We start from the raw sequence: 23,786 nt of genomic DNA on the forward strand, positions 1-23,786 counted from the left end.
CCTCACTATAGCAGTGGTACAACTTGCTATCGCAGACCACTGACTACCTTCACGTGTCCTTGTCCATACAGTTCCTTGTGTATCATTACCTCATTATTACCAGTGTTGCTAGTCATAGACTTTCCTGAGCATCTCATCGGCCATCATTTCATGTTCCGTGATCACCCAGCTACCAGAGTACCCTATTACCATCTACATTGCTCTGGTAAGCCTACCATCTGGTGATCCCTGGGTAAAGACTCCTAGTGCCCGTGACACCATTGTTTCACACATTGTTATTTCAGTTACTTTCACCATCCTGTCAGCTTGATCCAGTCTGGCAAATTCTTCTCTAAATACTCTCATTAACAGTATTTTTGCAGAGAGTGGGGATTTTAAGGGGCCCAGGGTTAAGTGAGATGTCACCAGCAGCCATGTGATGGAGCAGGGTGAAAAAGAGGACATGCAGGGATGATTTGTGGGTGTGAGGTTTATTTATTTTTATGTAACCTGGTAAATGTGTGGTGAGTAGGTGCATGATGGAGAGATGTCAGAGATATGAATAAATGTATATTACCTATATAGGTAATCAGAGAGTTTGAAGGAACAGTTGATCCACAGTGTGCAGGGCAATGGAAGAGGTGAAGTGTACTTTACCGCCCCCTGGCTGAGGTTAATAGAGAAGGCAGTTTCTGTAGCTCTAACACAACGAGGTCCAGGATGCTGATAGATGAGTGCAGAGGGTCCAGCAGCTAATCAGAGATGACAATAGTAGTGTGACAGTTGAGCTCAATGGGCACCTGAAAATATGTATAACAGCGATGACAGTTGAGCTGATCTTCAGTGTTACTGTGATGTTTGCTAACAATATTCAGAGAATTCCATTTACCTTGATAAAGAGTCCCCATTTGGACTTGAAACGCGTCAGTGGACCCACGGCAATCTCAGCCTATACCTGGATTTGTGATGCATCGATAGTGAGGAGAGAACTGGACCCGGGTAATCCACTTCATTTCACTGTTTATGCTTTATAATACTGTTCCATGGTACGCACATAGGAGAACTATAAGTTCCTGTTTTTATCTGTTTTAATATATGTCTCTATTAAATGGAATTATGCTATGAGCATTTTGTTTCTGGTATTATATGTTGAATGCTGGAGTACTTTTGGAGAAGGAAGATTACTACCAGAGGTTTACATAGACGCTGGATACAAGAATTAATTCTGTAAGCAGATCCCCTGAGGGTACCCCTTCACGTGGTTCATTCACATCTGATTATATAATTTCAGCACATCTGGAGAAGGGCACATCCTGTTGGAAACTATTTATTCAACTCTGTTGGGACAATACTACTCTATGTGTTCTCTATTTTGTTTGTTACAGTATTCCATACAATTATGGCACAGATGAACTCTTATCTATGTTGAACCACTTAGCGCTGGAAGGTATACTATTTTTGTATTATATTGAATGTCTACATTGGGAAGATAGTGGTCTTTCCTGTGTACTTTTGGCAGCTTTGGGGTACACATCAGCGCCCATTCCTGATATATTCTATCCTTTGATATCACTTTTATTTACAGACACTGGGCACGGCCATGGGGACCAGGTTTGCACCGAGTTTTGCTAACCTCTATATGGGGCTCTTCGAGGAGCATTACATTTGGGGTTCTGAATTCGCGGCGAACCTGGTCCACTATGGCAGATATATTGATGATTTTTTTTTCATTTGGGATGGGGACGATATGTCTATTTCTTCTTTTCTTGCACATCTTAATCACAATGATTTTGGTTTACGTTTCACGAGTAGTTCCAATAACACTACTATTTACTTTTTGGATATCACATTAAAGGTAAGTGATAACATTATTTGTACGGAAACATGCTCCAAGCCTATTGATGCCCTAGTTTTTTACACTATAAGAGTAAACACTTTAAACCCTGGAAAGATAATATTCCCAGGGACCAATTCCTAAGGGTGAAAAGGAATTGTTCAACTAATAAAGATTTTAATAAACATGTTGCTACAGTATATCATTCTTTTGTTGATCAGGGATATCCAACCACAGTGTTACAACAAGCCCTTGACGGTGTAGATGATATTGATAGAACCAATCTCTTTAAACAGTTGTCCATGAATAAGAACAAGAAAAAGAAGGATGTAAGACCTCTAGTGTTTATTACCCAACATAATAGTTACGCCTACCAGATTAGACATATTATTAATAAGAACTCTAGGATATTGACAGCTGATCATCTATTAAGTTCTTCTGTTTCAAAAGAAAATAATGTGGTGTTTAGAAGATCCCGCAATCTCAAAGAATATCTGGCACCGAGTTTCTTTGATCCGAAGAAAATGGCGAAGTTATCTAATGATTCAACAATGGCGAATTGGCTTATCACTAGACCTAATGGTTTTTATCGTTGTGGTAGAAAGAACTGTCTTACATGTAGGTCTGCGGACCACAAATGTGTCTACTTTGTTTCCCATGTTTCTGGGGAGAAATTCCCTATTGAAAAATTTTTAAATTGTCGGTCTACATTTGTTGTCTATTTCATTCATTGTTCCTGCAGGTTGCAATACGTGGGATGCACAATACGTTCCGTGGGAGTGCGATTCACGGAGCAGTTTAGAAATATTATTAAAAATGTGAAAACTCACAGTTTATCATTACACGTTAATGTTTGTAGAGGTGGGTCTTTGGAAGGACTCCAAATCAGAGCAATCGAACAGATATATTCTAAATGACCATGACCATTACATGTCCCAATTAGTAGATGAACCGTCTAGAAACTGGACTATACTGGACCTAGTAGTAACAAATAATGTAGACGTAATATCAAATATCTAAGTAAGGGAGCACTTGGGAAACAATGATCATAATATGATCTCATTTGAAATTAGTTTCCAGAAGCAACGGTATAAAGGATCAACTTTAGAAAGGTTAATTTTAATATGCTAAAGTAGTCTATAAAGTGCATAGACTTAAATTGTTGGACACATACACGTACAAGTTCATTCCTATGGGAAATAAATGTAAAAGATCTAAGTCTAAACCAATGTAGATAAATAAAAAGATAAGGAAAGAAATGCAAAGGAAGAAGTGTGTTTTTAAATTGTTTAAGTCTGAAGGGTCTGAGGAATCCTTTGTAGGTACAAGGACTGTAATAAAACATGCAAAAAGGAAATTAGATTGGCTGAATTAGAAAATGAAAAACAAGTTGCAAAAGAAAGTAAGACAAACCCAAAAAGTTTTTTCAGCATATAAATGGCAAAAGGATTAAAAAAGATAATATAGGACCCCTAAGAAGTGAGATGGGTGAACTGATAAATGAAATTAAGGAAGAAGCAGAGGTATTAAACACTTTCTTTCCTTCAGTATTTACTAGAGAGGAACAAATGGTAGGAATAATACAGTGCCACACAAGAGGTTAGTTTACAAAATAAGGGAACTGGGTCTTGGAAACAACATTTGTACTTGGGTTGAAAAATGGTTGGAGAATAGGGAACAGAGACTTGTGATAAATGGAACATTTTCTAACTGGTCAAAACTTTCAAGTGAAGTACCTGGAGGTTCCGTGCTGGGCCCACTCCTTTGGCAGAATGAAGAGTTTGGGAGGGAGTCATAGATGCTCTTCTTCATGCCATTGTTTTCACACAATGTTATTTCAGTTACTTTCACCATCCTGTAAGCTTGATCCAGTCTGGCCATTCTTCTCTAAATACTCTCATTAACAAAGCATTTTTGCAGAGAGTGGGGATTGTAAGGGGCCCAGGGTTAAGTGAGATGTCACCAGCAGCCATGTGATGGAGCAGGGTGAAAAAGAGGACATGCAGGGATGATTTGTGGGTGTGAGGTTTATTTCTTTTTATGTAAGCTGGTAAATGTGTGGTGAGTAGATGCATGATGGGGAGATGTCAGAGATATGAATAAATGTGTATTACCTATATAGGTAATCAGAGAGTTTGAAGGAACTGTTGATCCACAGTGTGCAGGGCAATGGAAGAGGTGAAGTGTACTTTACCGCCCCTTGGCTGAGGTTAATAGAGAAGGCAGTTTCTGCAGCTCTAACACGACGAGGTCCAGGATGCTGATAGATGAGTGTAGAGGGTCCAGCAGCCAATCAGAGATGACAATAGCAGTGTGACAGTTGAGCTCAGTGGGCAGCTGAAAATATGTATAACAGCGATGACAGTTGAGCTGATCTTCAGTGTTACTGTGATGTTTGTTAGCAGTATTCAGATAATTCCAATGTTTTATATTTGTGAGAATAAGGAAAAGTGGGAGCTTGGGCAAAGAATTGAACCAATGTACAGCTTACTCTAACTGCCGCCCACATGCCAGATATTTTCCCTACCTCTCTTTATTCCAGACCAGACAATGAACTTAGACATTGCTACCACAGGTATGGTAATTATTCCCCACATATTGACCTAACAAGCCCACATCAAAATGAAACAACAATTGGTATCTAGTTGATATAAGGAAATATCTCTTGAATCCTTGCATAGGGCTTATCTCACTAGTTATCGTCCATTCAACAATAAATAGTAACTGTAATAAATGCCAGACTCCCATTGCTAAACTTTTTCATTGCTTATAGCCCCAGGGAATTCTGGGAAATCCAACACATCTGCATTACCTGCGCACTTTACTGAAAACTGTCACTCTGGAGCATTCATGCACCAGTAATGGACCAAAATCTAACTATAGGTAACAAACAAATGATAATTATTCCCCTACTGTCTGATCAGTGAAGGAGGGGATGGGTACACAAACAAAATCTTGGAGTGACAGTTTTATATGTTTTAATGTTTTTCTGTTTATATGTTTTCATTATGCAAGCAATAATCCCAAGTATAAGCAATAAAATAATCATTTATAAATGTATAAATTACATGTATGTTCAGAGTAATTGTTGATAATGATGGGACATTCTATTATAAATATATTAGTATGAATTGTCCACCATAACTCTACATATGTGTCACATAACTAGATTCCCCAAAATCTGGTACCCCAGATGCATTGGGAATATGTGATGTATAAATTTACATCTCACGTCCTTGTTAGTGCTAGTTACACAGACAGGTCACAATCAGAGCCCTGGAGCAGAGGAAGATTCCTCAGCAGGGAATTTGCTTCACCTTCATCTCTTATGTAGCAGTATAATGTTAGTGTGGGAAGAGCGGGCACATAAGGAGGCCGTGTAACACAGGAGTCTCTGCACGGCCAATAGGCCAGTCTGTCTCTGAGAGAAACAATAGTTTATCAGTGCTCACCAACACCAACACAAGGGGAGAAGCATAGCAGAAGTCACATGATGCTTCCATACATCACTCATCTAGTACAGTTGTACCTCTGGCTCTACAGAACATCACTCATTGCTGATAGAAGTTCTGTACTGCCCCCTGCTGTAACCAAGAGATAGTGTTCTGGGATGCACTGTTATAATAAAGCATGTGGGAGACCCACATTCCAGGTGGAGTCTTATGACACTAAAATGTTGACCTCAATGCCAGGTCCTATGTATCAGACAGACAATAGTTAGTAATGCACGTCTTCCATGTGGCTGGTTGCAGCAATAATCAGAAAGCTAAATTTTTGCCAGTACTAATCACTTACAAATATAATGTTTGAAGAAATTAGAATCTGAAGTTGAACGAAAGATCTGTTTAGCTGAGAATCAAAGTTCTCCAAAGAGAACAGACAATTAAACTGACAGCCCTGTATCTGAGCATAATTTGGAATAGGTTCACCCAGTGAGATAGTTCTGCAGGAAGCTCTTTATATGACACTAGTATACCGCCAGTAATGACAGTCTAAGGTTTCCAGGCCACATGGACAGCAGTGACATACATGACACAGAGATAACTGCAAGAAAATGATGTCTGCATTATTCTCTCACAGTCACCTCCATGACATGTGTCTCATTGCAGGACACGTGGACAATAGCTCATTCCCCTGCTGTATGTGTTGTTTTTAATTTTTTTAAAATATAATTTCTGTACATTATACATGAGGATTCTCAGAGCAATTGCATCTTAAAAATGACACTTAAGCAGATTTTAGATTAAATAGAATAAAAACATACTGAGAACTGAGGCAGAACAAAAGAAGTAATATTGTGTAGGTATCTAAATATGCAGAAGACAATTACACTCAAATATGGCAAGGTGCAGGTACATACAGAAAAAGAATGGAAGTCTAGAATTAGACACTGAAGGATTAATGTACAGTTGGACACAAAGTGCGTTTCATGGCAGAAAAAACTCCTTTCACTACTGCGCATGTGCACTGAATATTACTTGTGTCCATATGTAGAGCCTGCTTTTCATACCTTGATGTTTTTACCATATTATTATCACTATCCCTCTGTGTTTCCTGGTCGAGTTTAGGCATGAGCCTTCCAGTCTCATGCCTAAACTCCCACCGGTCGGCTACCTCTCTTTCTCATCCCTTCTTCCCTTCTCCCCCTTCCTCGACTCCGTCTCCGTTTCTCCCGTCTCTCCGTCTCATCCATGTGTCTGTCTGTCTTCCCCTCCCTTTAGATTGTTCGCTCCATTGAGCAGGACTCTCCTACCTTCTGTTTCCATCACTTTTAACTGCGCTCTCCAGCTACTCAGCTTACCTCCTCTCAGTCCCTCTGCCCTCTGTCTCCTCTCGCTTCTCTCCGCTCCCCTCAGTGACTCCCAACCTGTCATCCGTGCCCACCCTCTTGGGCCATAGTTACCTGCCTGTACTCACTTTTCCCCTCCCTCCCTCTCTTTCATGCTGTGCCTGAGCCCCCAGAGTTATAGTGATTACTGTTACTTGTACTGTGCTGTTTCACCTTGTACTGTGCCATTGTTTGTCCTTGTACGGCGCTAAGGATACTTTGTGGCGCCCTATAAATAAAAATTAATAATAATAAAAGAAGAAAGAGAAGTTGAGCCTTTATATTAAGGATTATTTGAAAGTATTGTATTATATTGTATGAACGTACAATATTTTATTTATTTCACGGTGTGTGTGTGTTATATGGCTTATTTGTATTTTTTACAAGGTGTATGTTATATAACTTATTTATATTTATTACAAGGTGTGCGTGTGTGACTTATTTGCATTTATTGCAAGGTGTGTGTGTGTGTGTGTGTGTGTGTGTGTGTTATATTGCTTATCTGTATTTATTACAATGTGTGTGTGTGTTATATGGCTTTTATATTTATTACAAGGTGTGTGTGTTATTTGACTTATTTGTATTTATTACAATATGTGTGTGTTATATGGCTTGTTCTTTTTTTTCTCAAAAGGTTTTTATTAAGTTTTTAGTAAAAGAATATGTAACAAACATAGCAGTTACCACAGAGTACAGTGCATTATGTAGATCCAATAAGTCAAACATAACTGCCCATAAACCATCAAAAAAGTACCAAAAAACAATAACACAGTAAAACATTCAAGTACACATAAGACAAAGACTTCAATGGGGAGGAGGAGGGAGACAGACAGGGGGGCAGGGGTCGGAGACTGGCCGTATTCACCCCAATCAACCATAAAGGCACATTTTGAGAGCAGGACATCTACCCTCCAGAGGGTTATACAGCATGGGAGATTTAGGTGGCAGACACAGGTCTATACTTTGAAAAGAATTCGTACCATGTGAACCATTTAACCAGGGGCGAGGAAGCTCTTGAGGAAAAGTTAAAGCCTATGGTTTCCACCTCATAGCTGTGTTGTACTTTGCTGATGATTTTGCTAAGAGATGGAACCAAGGGGGATTTCCAGCTTTGAGCTATTGCGGCTCTGGCTGATATGAGAATGTGCCCAGCCGCATAGTGGTTATGACGCTGAAGATGAGGGGGATATAGGTATAAAAGTGCCATAGCCGGACATGGGGATAAATCATCCTTAGTGACCTGGGTGATTAGCTGGAAAATTTCAACCCAAAGAGGTTGTAGTTTAGGGCAGTTCCAAAACACGTGTATGAGCGTACCAACTTCCCCACAGTTTCTCCAACAGTACAGTTTCTGACGGCCAGATTTTATGCAGTTTGTCTGGCGTGAGAAACACCCTGTGAATCATTTTAATAAGCATTTCTGAATGGTTAATACACTTTGACATTTTGTATATATTCTGATTGATTTTCGACCAGACCTCTGGTGAAATATCTAAATTTAGTTCTTTCTCTAAAATCCCCTGCACCGAGAGATCTCTGCTGTCCACAGGAACCATCAAGAGTCGGTACCAAACCGAGATGCCTCCCGCGTGAGAAGTGGGAGAGAGAGACGACATAATACCAGGGGGAGCCGGTTTCAAGGCCGGTGGGAATGAGGGATGAGAATGCACCCAATGTCTAATTTAGAGGTACTTGTAAAAGTCACGGACTGGGACATCATATCTCTCTTGAATGTGGGAAAAAGAGAGAAGTGAACCTCCCTCCATAAGGTCTCGCACCCGGTTAGCCCCCTGCCTGTCCCAAAAGCCAAGGCGCAGATCTGGAATCATATGGCTTATTTTTAACAGTGAATTATTTTGGATTCAGAGTTACAGCTGATATATAAAGCAGGTATTTCTGCTCCCACTGTCTACTAGGTAAATTCTAAATAAACAGTCCATTTGTTGATATAACAGGGTATCCGAGACTGCTGTGATCTAATTAGAATGAACAAATTTACCAACTACCTGATTAGAATTTTCCTTTATAGTAAGTGACTTTAGGAATGTTTATATCTCATTTACATGTGAAGGATGTGTACATGAGAAGCTGCTCTGATGAATGAAAATTTACATATTTTCCGAAACCCTAACAGGTCACACTGTCTGCCTAGACAATAGGTGGATCCTAAACAAAAGGTCCATTTGTTGACATAACAAGATGTTGGAGACTGCTGTGATCTAACTAAGATGTAAGATGTTACCACCTGACAAGGTCTAATTAGAATTTTCCTTTGTACTATGTGACCTTAGGGGACAAACAGTCTGAGAATACTTTTTGGTCATCCCAGAACCTATTGAAGAGAGATGGGGAGTAATGACTATAAATAGGCTGTATCAGGCTGGTGTTAGTTAGTTGCTGGTTGGATAGATGGAAGGATGGAACATTAAGAATGAGCATGGAGAGGAAGTAGAAGCCTACAAAATAAGGTAATTATATTATGCACAATAATATATTGATAGATGCACAAATTATTGCATATATTATGTTGCAGATATTGCAAGTACAAGATGTGTGTGTTATAAGGCTTATTTGTATTTATTTTGAGGTATGTGTTATATGGCTTATTTGCATTTCTTACTAGGTGTGTGTGTGTGTGTGTGTTATATGTCATATTTGTATTTAATTCAAGGTGTGTGTGTTAATTGGCTTATTTATATTTATTGCAAGGTGTGTGTCATATGGCTCATTTGTATATCTTACTAGGTGTGTGTGTAATATGGCTTGTGTGTGCTTATTTCAAGGTGTGTGTTATATGGCTTATTTGTATTTTTTTACAGTGTGTTTGTTTTATGACTTATTTATATTTATTTCAATGTATGTGATATATGGATTATTTGCATTTATTACAGGGTGTGTGTGTGTTATGTGGCTTATTTACATATATTACAAAGTGCGTGTGTTATATGGCTTATTTGTATTTATTTCAAGGTGTGTGTGTGTTATACTGCTTTTTTATATTTATTACAAGGTGTTTGTGTTTATATGACTTATTTGTATTTATTATAAGGTGTGTGTTATATGACTTATTTATATATATTATGAAGTCTGTGTTATATGACTTATTTATATTTATTACAAGATATGTGTTATAGGGCTTATTTGTATTTATTATAAGGTATGTGTGTTACATGGCTTATTTATATTTATTACAAGGTGTATATGTTATTTGCCTTATTTATATTTATTACAAGGTATGTATGTATATGGCTTATTTATATTTATTACAAGGTGTATATGTTATTTGACTTATTTATATTTATTATAGGTTGTGTATGTTATATGGCTTATTTGTTTTTATTACAAGGTGTGTGTGTGTTATATGGCTTATTTTTAAAAGTGAATCATTTTGGATCAGAGTTACAGCTGATATATAATACAGGTATTTCTGCTCACACTGTTTGCTAGGTAACTTCTAAGCCAAAATTCAATTTGTTGATATTACAGGGAATCAGAGACTACTATGATCTAATTAGAATGAAAGAATTTACCAACTACCTGATTATATTTTTTTAGTAGTATGTGACCTTAGGAATGTTTATATCTCATTTAGGTTTACATGAGAAGCTGTTCTGATTAAAGAAAATTTACACATTTTCTGAGACCCTAACAGGTCACACTGTCTGCCTAGACAATAGGTGAGTCCTAAACAAAAGGTCCATTTGTTGACATAACAGGATGTTGGAGACTGCTGTGATCTAATTAGAATAAAATATTTTACCACCTTGCAAGGTTTAATGAGAATTCTCCTTTGTACTATGTGACCTTAGGCGACAAACAGCCTGAGAATCCTTTTTGGTCATCCCAGAAACTATTGAAGAGAGATGGGGAGGAATGACTATAAATAGGCTCTATCAGGCTGGTGTTAGTTGGTGGTTGGAGAGCTGGAAGGATGGAACAGTAAGAATGAGCATTGAGAGAGAGAAGTAGAAGACTACATAATAAGGTAATTATATTATGCACAATAATATATTGATTGATGCACAAATGATTGCAGATATTATGTTGCAGATATTGTCTTTTAAACAATCTTTAATGTGTTCATGCCTTAATATTCTTTATATAGTTAGTTTTTTAATCTAACAGTGTTGTAATAATGAGGGTACACTACTATAAATTATATATTCTGTTTGTTGTATTATCTATTAGTAAATATTGTGCTGCAAAATGAATCTGGGTTTACATGATATGTGCTTTAAATACCCAGATAATACACTTTATATACTATGTATCCAATTAATCCTATATTTGGCAGTGCAGTTATATGTTCAAAAGTATAAATACACATAGTATGTACAGGAATAATATACTTGCCACATGAATCAGCTGTTGTTGAAGAATAACTACACTTTAAGCTCAAGTAGTTTCATGAACCATCTCTTAACATGTGATAATAAATGTATGAAGTTTATAAAGGAAATCTCTCCGAGTACTGTAGCAGTACTGTGGTATCATGTTTGTAATATACATCTATACATTTCTATAAGTACTGTGGGATCATGTTTGTATTAAATATTTATGTATTCTCCATCAGTATTATGGTATCATGTGTGTCATATCTATGTATATATTCTACATCACTAGTGTGGAATCACATGTGTAATATATATATCTATATATTATCGATCAGTACTGCTGTATCATGTGTGTAATACATATTCATATGCTCTACATCAGTATAGTGGAGTTCTGTGTGTAATATATATATAAATATTCTCTATCAGTGCTGTGGGATTATACATGATATTTTCACAAGCATTTTGAAAACTTTTTAGCAATTTTTATAATCTCTTAATAGACTATGTGTAATATCTTACTAAGTATTGGTATCTGCGGTGGGAGGATAGAGTTCTCTTATCTGCACAATTAACTGGTAATGAGGTCCTAATAAAGTGACAATGTGCACAAAGATGAAAGCAATGGTCAATTACTGAGACCTATTTGTTAGTGTATATAAATATAGTTCATGTTCTTTATACAATATAACACTACAACTGTTAATGTAGATTCACCCAGGGAATTATTAAATAATAATATAAATAATAAACTCATCCTGTTTTGACAGGTGAATTATTAAGAAGGATTCCCACTGAGAACAGAAGACGTCTCGGAAAAAGGACATTGTTCTCTGAGTATAAACAGCCATCAAATCATATCAGCCACAGATGCTAATTATTCTTTAACTAGAAGGTTTTCACACAAGCTCTCTCTATATTTCAATCGGAGAATCCTTCTACTCGTAACTTGTTACTAATCAAACACATGATGAGCCTCAAAGAAGAGAAGTCTTTTCCATGTTCTGAATGTAACAAATGTTTTAAAACAAAGTCACAACTTGTTAAACATCAGCGGATTCACACAGGAGAACGACCATATAACTGCTCTGAATGTAGCAAGTGTTTTGCCCAGAAGTCAAATCTTGTAAAACATGAACGGATTCACACAGGAGAGAAACCATTTAAATGCTCTGAATGCAGCAAGTGTTTTACTCAGAAGCCAAGTCTTGTTAAACATCAGAGGATTCACACAGGAGAGAAACCATTTAAATGCTCTGAATGCAGCAAGTGTTTTAGCCACAAGTCATATCTTGCTGAACATCAGAGGATTCACAAAGGAGAGAAACCATTTAAATGCTCTGAATGCAGCAACTTCTTTACCCATGCTTCAACTCTTGCTCAACATCAGAAGATTCACACAGGAGAAAAAACATTTAAATGCTCTGAATGCAGCAAGTGCTTTACCCGGGCTTCACATCTTGCTGAACATCAGATGATTCACACAGGAGAGAAACAATTTAAATGCTCTGAATGCAGCAAATGTTTTTCTTACAAGTCAGTTCTTGAAAAACATAAGAGGATTCACACAGGAGAGAAACCATTTAAATGCTCTGAATGCAGCAAGTTCTTTACCCATGCTTCAACTCTTGCTCAACATCAGAAGATTCACACAGGAGAAAAAACATTTAAATGCTCTGAATGCAGCAAGTGCTTTACCCAGGCTTCACATCTTGCTGAACATCAGATGATTCATACAGGAGAGAAACAATTTAAATGCTCTGAATGCAGCAAATGTTTTTCTTACAAGTCAGTTCTTGAAAAACATAAGAGGATTCACACAGGAGAGAAACCATTTAAATGCTCTGAATGCAGCAAGTGCTTTAATCAGGCTTCACATCTTGCTGAACATCAGATGCTTCATACAGGAGAGAAACCATTTAAATGCTCTGAATGCAGCAAGTGCTTTACTCAGGCTTCAAATCTTGCAAAACATCAGCTGATTCACACAGGAGATAAACCATTTAAATGCTCTGAATGCAGCAAGTGCTTTACCCAGGCTTCACTTGCTGAACATCAGAGGATTCACACTGGAGAAAAACCATTTAAATGCTCTGAATGCAGATAGTGTTTCACTCAAAAGATAACACTTGTCACTCAACAGTGTATTTACATACAAGAGTCACCCTGAGATACTGAATGTAACATGTGTTTTATAATCAAGCTAACTTGCTATATCATCATAATTTCCATATAGGCTTAAGGCCATTTTCATTATTTTAATGTGAGAATTTTTTTTATTTAAAATCAATGTCTAAAGCCTTAAATGTCAGAGAAGACTGAAGAGATCTGGTAATGGGACTTGAGGGTATCTTCCTCCGGAATGGTCTCCATTGAACTAGAACTATATATACAAACAATGATAATGGGACATCCCTTCCTGAGCTCTGTAATATACTGCTGTTCTGTTCATCCAGGTGCTGGGACTAGGAGAAGAAAGATCTTTCTATCCAGTAGAGAGTTCCAGCAGCTCTTCTCAGTACTGGGATCCCTTCTATGACAGACAGAGCTATGAGTACTGAATATTTCTACAGGAACACTGCACACTGCCCTGTATCACACTAGAAGTGCTCCTATTGGTCCCTGTTATTCCTTCTTATTCTTTCCCTCATACCTTTCTATTGTCTTATCTCCCTCTGACATGACTACTTTGTACTGTTTAGTAAAAGGATGCAAGTAAAACATTGGTTGCTCTATTTCATAGCAGCCAATCAGATGATCACATTAGTTGGTTCGATGACACCAGGCTGCTAAAAGCTGATATCTGGTTGCTATTGGCTACAACACATTCTTGTTCTTCACATCATGTTTTAAAATAAATCCCAAGGAGCTCACATTGTTTTCCAGGCTACTAATAAAGATCCTTCATAGATTATATTGCACATTAGAAGAATACAGATAACTAACAAACAGTAACATAGTACATAGTGATATAAATCAGATAGGACTGTCCTGCATATAGACTCTCTGTAATTACACTTTACATTACTGGAAGATGTTTCTATAACACTTAATGTTCAATAAAATCTTAATTGGATAAATGTGTAAATTCTGTTTTTTATTGTTTGTTTTTTTTATTTTAAGTAGCAGCACATTAAATGTATACACATAACAAATAGTTTTTTTAAAAAAATTACTACCTGTACCATGCGCTAGTCCAGGGAGGCAGTGGGAGTTTATGGAGGTTAATGCGTGGCTAAAAGATTGGTGTAGGAAGGAGGGTTTTGGATTCTTAGAGCATTGGGCAGAATTCTCGGTCAGTTGTCATCTTAATTGTAGAGATGGATTGTACCTGAATGAGGAGGGGGCTGCTGTGCTAGGGGAAAGGATGGTTAGAAGTTTGCAGGAGATTTTAAACTAGGCTTCGGGAGAGAGGGTTAAGCAAGTATTTATGGGATAGACATTGAGAGTAGTAAGGAGGAATATAACAAGAGTCAAGGGTGTGGAGAGGGCGGAAATGGAAGCACAGCCGATAAGAAGAGGCCTTTGTTAAAGCTAAAAGGGAGGTAATGGACTTATATGCCATGCGTGTATGCTTGTAAATGCAAAAAGTCTTACAGGTCAAATGGGGAAATTAGAACTAGTAGCAATGAATGAGCAGTATGATATTATAGGTATTACAAAGACCTGGTGGGATGATACACATGACTGGGCAGTCAACTTGGAAGGATATACTCTCTTCAGGAGGGATAGGGTAAATAAAAGGGGAGCAGGAGTATGTTTTTATATTAAGCCAGAGTTAAAACCAAGTATACATTAAGTTATTTACGTGAATATTGGTGATCATATAGAGGCATTGTGGGTGGAAATATGCAGTGGAGGAAAAGGTTCAGAGAAGTTGCTGATAGGGATTTACTATAAACCATTAGTTAATAGTATAATTGAGGAAGCCCAACTTCTACAGCAAATTGAAAAGGCTACACAGCTAGATCAAGTTTTAATTATGGGGAGTTTTATTTATGCAGACATTCATTGGAGTACTGAGACCTGCGGTGCAGCTATGTGCAACAGGTTTCTGAACATGCTAAAAGACCATTACATGTCCCAATTAGTTGAGGAACCAACTAGGAACCGGATTGTCCTGGACATAGTAATAACAAATAATGTAGACGTAATATCAAATATTCAAGTAAGGGAGCACTTGAGAAACAGTGATCATAATATGGTCTGATTTGAAATTAATTTTCAGAAGCAATGTTATAAAGGATCAACTTGGACCTTAAACTTTAGAAAGGCACATTTTAATATGCGAAGAGTCTATAAAGTGCTTAGACTGGAACAAAGTTTTTAAAGGAAATAATACGGAATTAAAGGGGACTGTCTTTAAAATGTTGGACACATACACATATAAATTCATTCCGATGGAAAGTAAATGTGAAAGAATTAAGTTTAAACCAATGTGGATAAATAAAAAGGCAAGGGAAGAAATGCAAAAGAAAAAGCGTAGGTACAGGGAATGTAATAAAACATGTAAAAAGGAAATTAGATTGGCTAAATTAGAAAAAGAAAAAACAAGTTGCAAAAGAAATTCCCCAAAATCTGGTACCCCAGATGCATTGGGAATATGTGATGTATAACATTACATCTCACGTCCTTGTTAGTGCTCGTTACACAGACAGGTCACAATCAGAGCCCTGGAGCAGAGGAAGATTCCTCAGCAGTGAATTTATTTTACTTTCATCTCTTATGTAGCAGTATAATGTTAGTGTGGGAAGAGCGGGCACACAAGGAGGCCGTGTAACACAGGAGTCTCTGCACGGCCAATAGGCCAGTCTGTCTCTGAGAGAAACAATAGTTTATCAGTGCTCACCAACACCAACACAAGGGGAGAAGCATAGCAGAAGTCACATGATGCTTCCATACATCCCTCATCTAGTACAGTTGTGCCTCTGGCTCTACAGAACATCTCTCATTGCTGACAGAAGTCCTGTGCTGTGAATTCTCAGAACATTTGTATCCTAGAAACTACACTTAACCAGATTTTAGATTGAATAAAAAAAAACATACTGGGAACTGAGGAAGAACAAACGAAGACATATTATGTAGTTTTCTACGTAGGGTTGGCTGAAAACTGTGTTTCATGGCAAAAAAACACGCAATTCACTACTACGCATGTGTTCTAAATATTACTTACACTTGTGTCCATAGGTACAGCCAGCTTTACATACCTTGATGTTTTTACCCTATTGTTATCACTATCCTTCTTACAAGAAAGAAGAGCTGAGTCCTTATATGAAGGATAATTTGTATGTATGGTATTATATTGTACGGACATACAGTATTTGCATTTATTACAAGATATGTGTGTTATATGGCATATTAGTGTGTGTTATATGCCTTATTGATATTTATGACAAGGAGTGTGTGTTATATGGATTATTTATATTTATTACAAGGTATGTGCGTTATATGGCTTATTTGTGTTTATTACAAGGAGTGTGTGTTATATGGATTATTTATATTTATTACAAAGTCTGTGCGTTATATTCCTTATTTATATTTATTACAAGGTGTGTGTGTTATATAGCTTATTAATATTTATTACAAGGTCTGTGCGTTATATCATCATCATATTTTATTTATATAGCACCACTAAGTCCGCAGCGCTGTACAGAGAACTCAATCACATCAGTCCCTGCCCCATTGGAGCTTACAGTCTAAATTCCCTAACATGAATACATACACAGAGAGAGACTAGGGTCAATTTTGAAACAAGCCAATTAACCTACTAGTATATTTTTGAATTGTGGGAGGAGGAAACCCACGCAAACACTGGGAGAACATACAAACTCCACACAGATAAGGCTATGGTTAGGAATCGAACTCATGACCCCAGTGCTATGAGGCAGAAGTGCTAACCACTTAGCCACCGTGCTGTGCGCTATATGGCTTATTTATATTTATTACAAGGTATGTGTGTTATATGGCTTATTTATATTTATTACAAGGTATGTGTGTAATATGTCTTATTTATATTTATTATAATGTGTGTGTGTTATATGGCTTATTTATATTTATTACAAGGAGTATGTGTTATATGGCTTTTTTTGTGTTTATTACAAGGTGTGTGTGTGTGTGTGTGTGTGTGTGTGTGTGTGTATGTGTGTTCTATGGCTCATCTATATGTATTCCAAGGTGTGTACATTATATGGCTTATTTATATTTATTACAAGGTCTGTGCGCTATATGGCTTATTTGTAAATATTACAAGGTGTGTGTGTTATATGGCTTATTTCTATTTATTACAAGGTCTGTGCGCTATATGGCTTATTTATATTACAAGGTCTGTGCGCTATATGGCTTATTTGTAAATATTACAAGGTGTGTGTGTTATATGGCTTATTTGTATTTATTACAAGGTCTGTGCGCTATATGGCTTATTTGTAAATATTACAAGGTGTGTGTGTTATATGGCTTATTTGTATTTATTACAAGGTAAGTGTGTTATATGGCTTATTTATATGTATTCCAAGGTATGTGCATTATATGACTTATATATATTTATTACAAGTTGTGTGTTATATATCTTATTTATATTTTATTTATTTTTTACGAGCTATGTGTCTTATATGGCTTATTTGTATTTATTACAAAAGTTGTGTTTTATATGGCTTATTTGTATTTGTTACCAGGTGTGTGTGTGTGTTATATGCCTTATTTGAATTTATTACAAGCTGCGTGTGTTTTGTGACTTATTTATATTTATTACAAGGTGTGTGTGTGTTACATAGCTTATTTGTATTTATTACAAGGTAAGTATTATATGGCTTATTTATATTTTATTGATTTTTTTTACAAGCTGTGTGTGTTATATGGCTTATTTGTATATATTGCAAGGTGTGTGTTATATGGCTTATTTATCTTTATTACAAGGTGTGTGTATTATGTGAGTTACACACAGTCTGTAATAATAACAAGTGTCTTGTAACTTATTTATATTTATTACAAGGTGTGTGTCTTATATGGCGTTTTTGTATTTATTACAAGGTGTGTGTGTGTTATATGGTTTATTTATATTTATTACAAGGTGTGTGTCTTATTTGGCTTCTTTGTATTTATTACAAGGTGTCTTTGTTATATGGCTTATTTTTAACAGTGAATCATTTTGGAATTAGAGGTACAACATATATATAATAGAGGTATTTCTGCTCACACTGTCTACTTGGTAAATTCTAAATGAAAAGTGAATATGTTGATATAACAGGGTATCAGAGAATGCTAAAATCTAAATAGAATGAACAAATTTGCAAACTACCTGATTAGAATTTTCCTTTCTAGTAAGTGACTTTAGGAATGTTTATATCTAAATTACATGTGAAGGATGTGTACATGAGAAGCTGCTGGGAGGAAAGAAAATTTACATATTTTCCTAGACCCTAACAGGTCGCACTGTCTACCTAGACAATAGGTGGATCCTAAACAAAAGGTCCATTTGTTGACATAACAGGATGTTGGAGAATGCTGTGATCTAACTAAGATGCAAGATGTTACCACCTGACAAGGTCTAATTAGAATTTACCTTTGTACTATGTGACCTTAGGTGACAAACAGTCTGAGAATACTTTTTGGTCATCCCAGAAACTATTGAAGAGAGATGGGGAGTAATGACTATAAATAGGCTGTATCAGGCTGGTGTAAGTTAGTTAGTTGGTGGTTGGAGAGCTGGAAGGATGGAACAGTAAGAATGAGCATGGAGAGAGAGAAGTAGAAAACTACACAATAAGGTAATTATATTATGCATCAGAATATATTGATACATGCACAAATGATTGCAGATATTATGTTGCAGATATTGTATTTTTTAACAATGTTTGATGTGTTCTTGCTGTAACATTCTATATAAAGTTAGCTTTGCAATTTATCAGAGTTATAATAATGGGGATACACTACTATGCATTATATATTCTGTTTTTTGTATTATCTATTAGTAAATATTGTGCTGAAAAATGAATCTGGGTTTACATGATTTACACCCAGATTATACACATTATATATTATGTATCTAATTAATCCTATGTTTCGCAGTGTGGTTATATGTTTAAATAGTATCATAAATGCATAACATATACCTTAATATATTGATGGACAGCCACATGTGGTCATCTATGTTGATTTAGATTATGTGGTAGGTATATTATTCCTGTACATACTTGTACATATTTATACAAGTATGAGTCTAAATTTACAATTTAGGCTCAAGTAGTTTCATGAACCATCCATTGACCGCGTGATAATAAATGTATGAAGGATATAAGGGAACTCTATCTGAGTACTGTAGCAGTACTGTGGGATCATATGTGTAATATATATATCTATACATTTCTATAAGTACTGTGAATTATGTTTGCAAAAATATTTATGTACTCTCCATCAGTACTGTGGTATCACATGTGTAGTGTATATATATATATATATATATATATATATATATATATATATATATATTGAAGCATTACATATGTAATGTATATATCAGTACTATGGGATTATGGAGGATATTTTCATTATTCCAATGCAAATTTTTTAGCAATTTTTATACTGTCTTAACATTCTATGAGTATTATCTTAATAAGAATTGGTATCGGCTGTTTGAGGATAGAGTTCTCTTATCTGCACAATTAACTGGCAACGAGGTCCCAATAATGTGACACTGTGCACAAAAATGAAAGCAATGGTCAATTACTGAGACATATCTGTTAGTGTATATAAATACAGTTTATGTTCCTTGTACAATAAAACACTAATACTGTTAATGTAGATTCACACAAGTAATTATTAAATAATAATATAAATAATAAACTCATCTTTTTTGACAGATGGATTAATGAGTGGGATTCCTACTGAGAACAGAAGACTTCTTGGAAAAGGACATTGTTCTCAGAGCATCAACAACCAACAAGTCATATCGGCCACAGATGCTAATTATTCTTTAACTAGAAAGTTTTCACACAAACTGTTCCTATTTTTCAATAGGAAAATCCTTCTATACGTATCTTTTTACTAATCAAACACATGATGAGTCTCAAAGCAGATAAATTTTTTCCATGTTCTGAATGTAACAAATGTTTTAAAACAAGGTCAAAACTTGTTCTTCATCAGCGGATTCACACAGGAGTAAAACCTTTTAAATGCTCTGAATGCAACAAGTGCTTTACCCAGGCTTCACATCTTGCTACACATCAGAAGAATCACACAGAAGAAAAACCTTATACATGCTCTGAATGCAGTAAGTGTTTTAGCCACAAGTCAAATCTTGTAAAACATCAGAGGATTCACATGGGAGTAAAACCTTTTAAATGCTCTGAATGCAACAAGTGCTTTTCCCAGGCTTCAAATCTGGTTGAACATCAGAGGATTCACACAGGAGAACGACCATATAACTGCTCTGAATGTAGCAAGTGTTTTGCAGTGAAGTCAAATCTTGTAAGACATGAATGGATTCACAAAGGTGAAAAACCATTTAAATGCTCTGAATGCAGGAAGTGTTTTACTCTGAAGCAAAGTCTTGTTAAACATCAGAGCATTCACACAGGAGAAAAACCATTTAAATGCTCTGAATGCAGTAAGTTCTTTACCCGGGCTTCAAATCTTGCTGAACATCAGAGGATTCACACAGGAGAAAAACCATTTAAATGCTCTGAATGCAGCAAGTGTTTTACTCAAAAGAAAACACTTGTCACTCACCAGAAGATTCACACACAAGACTCACCCTGAGATACTGAATGTAACATGTGTTTCATTACTAAGTTTACTTGCTGTATCATCATAATATTCATACAAGGTAAAGGCAATTTTAATTTTCTGAATGTGACAAATGTTTTATATGATATCAAAGTCAGAGAAGACAGAAGAAGTCAGGCAATAGGACTTGTGGGTATCTTCCCCCCGGAAGGTCTCCATTATTTAAACTAGAACTATATATACAAACAATGATAATGGGACATCCCTTCACGAGCTCTGTAATATACTGCTGTTCTGTTCATCCAGGTGCTGAGACTAGGAGAAGAAAGATCTTTCTATCCAGTAGAGAGTTCCAGCAGCTCTTCTCAGTACTGGGATCCCTTCTATGACAGACAGAGCTATGAGTACTGAATATTTCTACAGGAACACTGCACACTGCCCAAAATCACACTAGAAGTGCTCCTATTGGTCCCTGTTATTCCTTCTTATTCTTTCCCTCATACCTTTCTATTGTTGTCTTATCTCCCTCTGACATGACTACTTTGTACTGTTTAGTAACATGATGCAAGTAATACACTGATTGCTGTGTTTCAGAGCAGCCTGTCACGGGCACTAGGAGTCTTTACCCAGGGATCACCAGGTGATAGGCTTACCAGAGCAGTATAGGTGGTAATATGGTACTCTGGTAGCAGGGTGATCACGGAACAGGAAATAGCAGATGATGAGATGCTCAGGAAAGTCTATGACTAGCAGCACTGGCAATATGGAGGTAGTAATACACGAGGAACTGTATGGACAAAGGACACGTGAAGGTAGTCAGTGGTCTGCGGTAGCAAGTTGTACCACTGCTATAGTGAGGAGGAATGTCCAACAGAAACGAGGGGGTGATGAGAGTCAGCGGTCTGCAGATAGCAAGTTGTACCGCTGTCTGAGTGAAGGAGTGGAATCCAAGTGGAGGTATCCGGGTAGTCAGTGGTCTGCGATAGCAAGTTGTACCACTGCTATGTGAGAGGATACTGGAACAGGTGATACAGGAAACAGGGATCAGTGGTCTGCCTTCAGCAAGTTGTACCACTGAATATATATGTGAGGAGGTGCACGGGGAGAGACTGCAACACAAGATATACACGGGCACCTTGACTTTGAACCACAGTGATATGCACAATATAAATGTATAGATGACTGAACAATACTGCCAATATAGAAAGTCTCTTGAAGTAGTCCAGCATAAGATAACACAGTCAATGATGGCAATAGACTCAGCGGATAGCACACTCCAGAGGAGAACCAACACAGTCCAGCAAGGTATGCAATACACAGCACAGTCAATGAGAAGTATGCATACCGTGGTTCAGGAGGCAGTCAGACAGGAGTGCAGAGATACCTGAACGGCAGGAGGCCGGCAGGATGCGAAGTCCCTGGATGGGTGAAGCGGTGGTCTAGTAGGTGCAGCGCACGGGTAGGTAGACCAGCAGGGAACACAGGAAAGCGTGGAGAGCGGATCAGCAGTAGATGGATGAGTAGTGCTGAGGAGTAGCAGCAGCGGGTCTCTGCGGGAACACGGAGGTAGCCAATAGCAACCAGCAGGTGCCGTAACGATGGGACACGGGAGAGCAGAGTTGAACAGGCACTGTTGATCACGGAGAATAGCGGGTAGCAATAGTGGAGGCAGACTCAAGGAAACACGGGAGCGTTGACAAGGACTGAAGACTGAAGCGCACAGAGGCAGCGGATAGGAATCAGCCAAACAGTCACGATGAAACACAGACGGGTTGCAGGTTGAAGACTGTAGTGCACGGAGGCAGCGGATAGGAATCAGCTAGCAGTCACGATGATGAAACACAGACGAGTTGCAGGTTGAAGACTGTAGTGCACGGAGGCAGCGGATAGGAATCAGCTAGCAGTCACGATGATGAAACACAGACGAGTTGCAGGTTGAAGACTGTAGTGCACGGAGGCAGCGGATAGGCATCAGCTAACAGTCCCAATAATAAATGGTAGAGTAGAAGTGGTTAGAAGACTGTAGTGCACGGAGGCAGCGGATAGGAATCAGCTCACAGTCACGATGATACAGTAGATGGTAGAAGTGGTATGGGAACCACAGTAGGAGAAGTGGTTTGAAGACTGTAGTGCACGGAGGCAGCGGATAGGAATCAGCTCACAGTCACGATGATACAGTAGATGGTAGAAGTGGTATGGGAACCACAGTAGGAGAAGTGGTTTGAAGACTGTAGTGCACGGAGGCAGCGGATAGGAATCAGCTCACAGTCACGATGATACAGTAGATGGTAGAAGTGGTATGGGAACCACAGTAGTAGAAGTGGTTTGGAAACCACAGAGGTAGAAGTGGTTTGGAAACCACAGGAATCAGCTGGGCTGAATAAACGAGGAAACACAGGAACACCTTCAGAGACTCATGGGGAATGAGACTCCAAGATCAGGCAATGTGGTGTTGACCACAGGTGCTTAATATAGGGAGGTTGCCTGATCTGCCAATTAAGTTAAAGGAACATACACTGGAGGTATAGAAAGGGCTGCGCATGCGCAGTCCCTCAGGATGGAGGACGGCCACGGTTCCTAAATGTCCGGGAAGAAGCACTCACAGTCCGGTGAGTGACAGTACCCCCCCTTTTAAAGGTGGGCACAGAACGCCTGGAACCGGGCTTGTCCGGATTTTTGGAATAAAACTTCTTCAGAAGGGCAGGAGCATTAAGATCTTCAGCTTTGATCCATGAACGCTCTTCAGGACCAAAGCCCTTCCAATGAACGAGGAAACGGAGGACTCCTCGCGAAATTTTTGCATCCAATACCTCAGTAATCTCGAAATCCTCCTCCTGATGAACTTGAACTGGCTGCGGTGCTGAGGGAGGAGTTGAAAAACGGTTGATAATAAGAGGTTTGAGCAAAGATACATGGAAGGCATTAGAAATCCGAAGACTCTTAGGAAGAAGGAGTTTCACACATACTGGATTGATAACTTGAATGATCCTATATGGACCAATAAAACGAGGGGCGAATTTCATGGATGGAACCTTCAAACGAATATTTTTTGTGGATAACCAGACACGATCTCCAATTTTTAGTGGTGGAA

At 37.7% G+C, this 23,786-nt stretch overlaps 1 protein-coding gene across 1 annotated transcript in view; it reads left to right on the forward strand.

Annotated features, from left to right (window-relative positions):
- LOC142150627 (uncharacterized) overlaps positions 1-23,786 on the forward strand; it is a 209,826-nt gene that overhangs the window by 105,781 nt on the left and 80,259 nt on the right. The window contains 2 exon segments of the mRNA XM_075205823.1: positions 12,009-13,000; positions 20,242-20,712. Coding sequence (XP_075061924.1) covers positions 12,009-13,000; positions 20,242-20,712 — 1,463 coding nt within the window.

The sequence above is a fragment of the Mixophyes fleayi genome, chromosome 4 (genome assembly GCF_038048845.1).
Source record: "Mixophyes fleayi isolate aMixFle1 chromosome 4, aMixFle1.hap1, whole genome shotgun sequence".
In the NCBI taxonomy this organism is placed as follows: Eukaryota; Metazoa; Chordata; class Amphibia; order Anura; family Limnodynastidae; genus Mixophyes; species Mixophyes fleayi.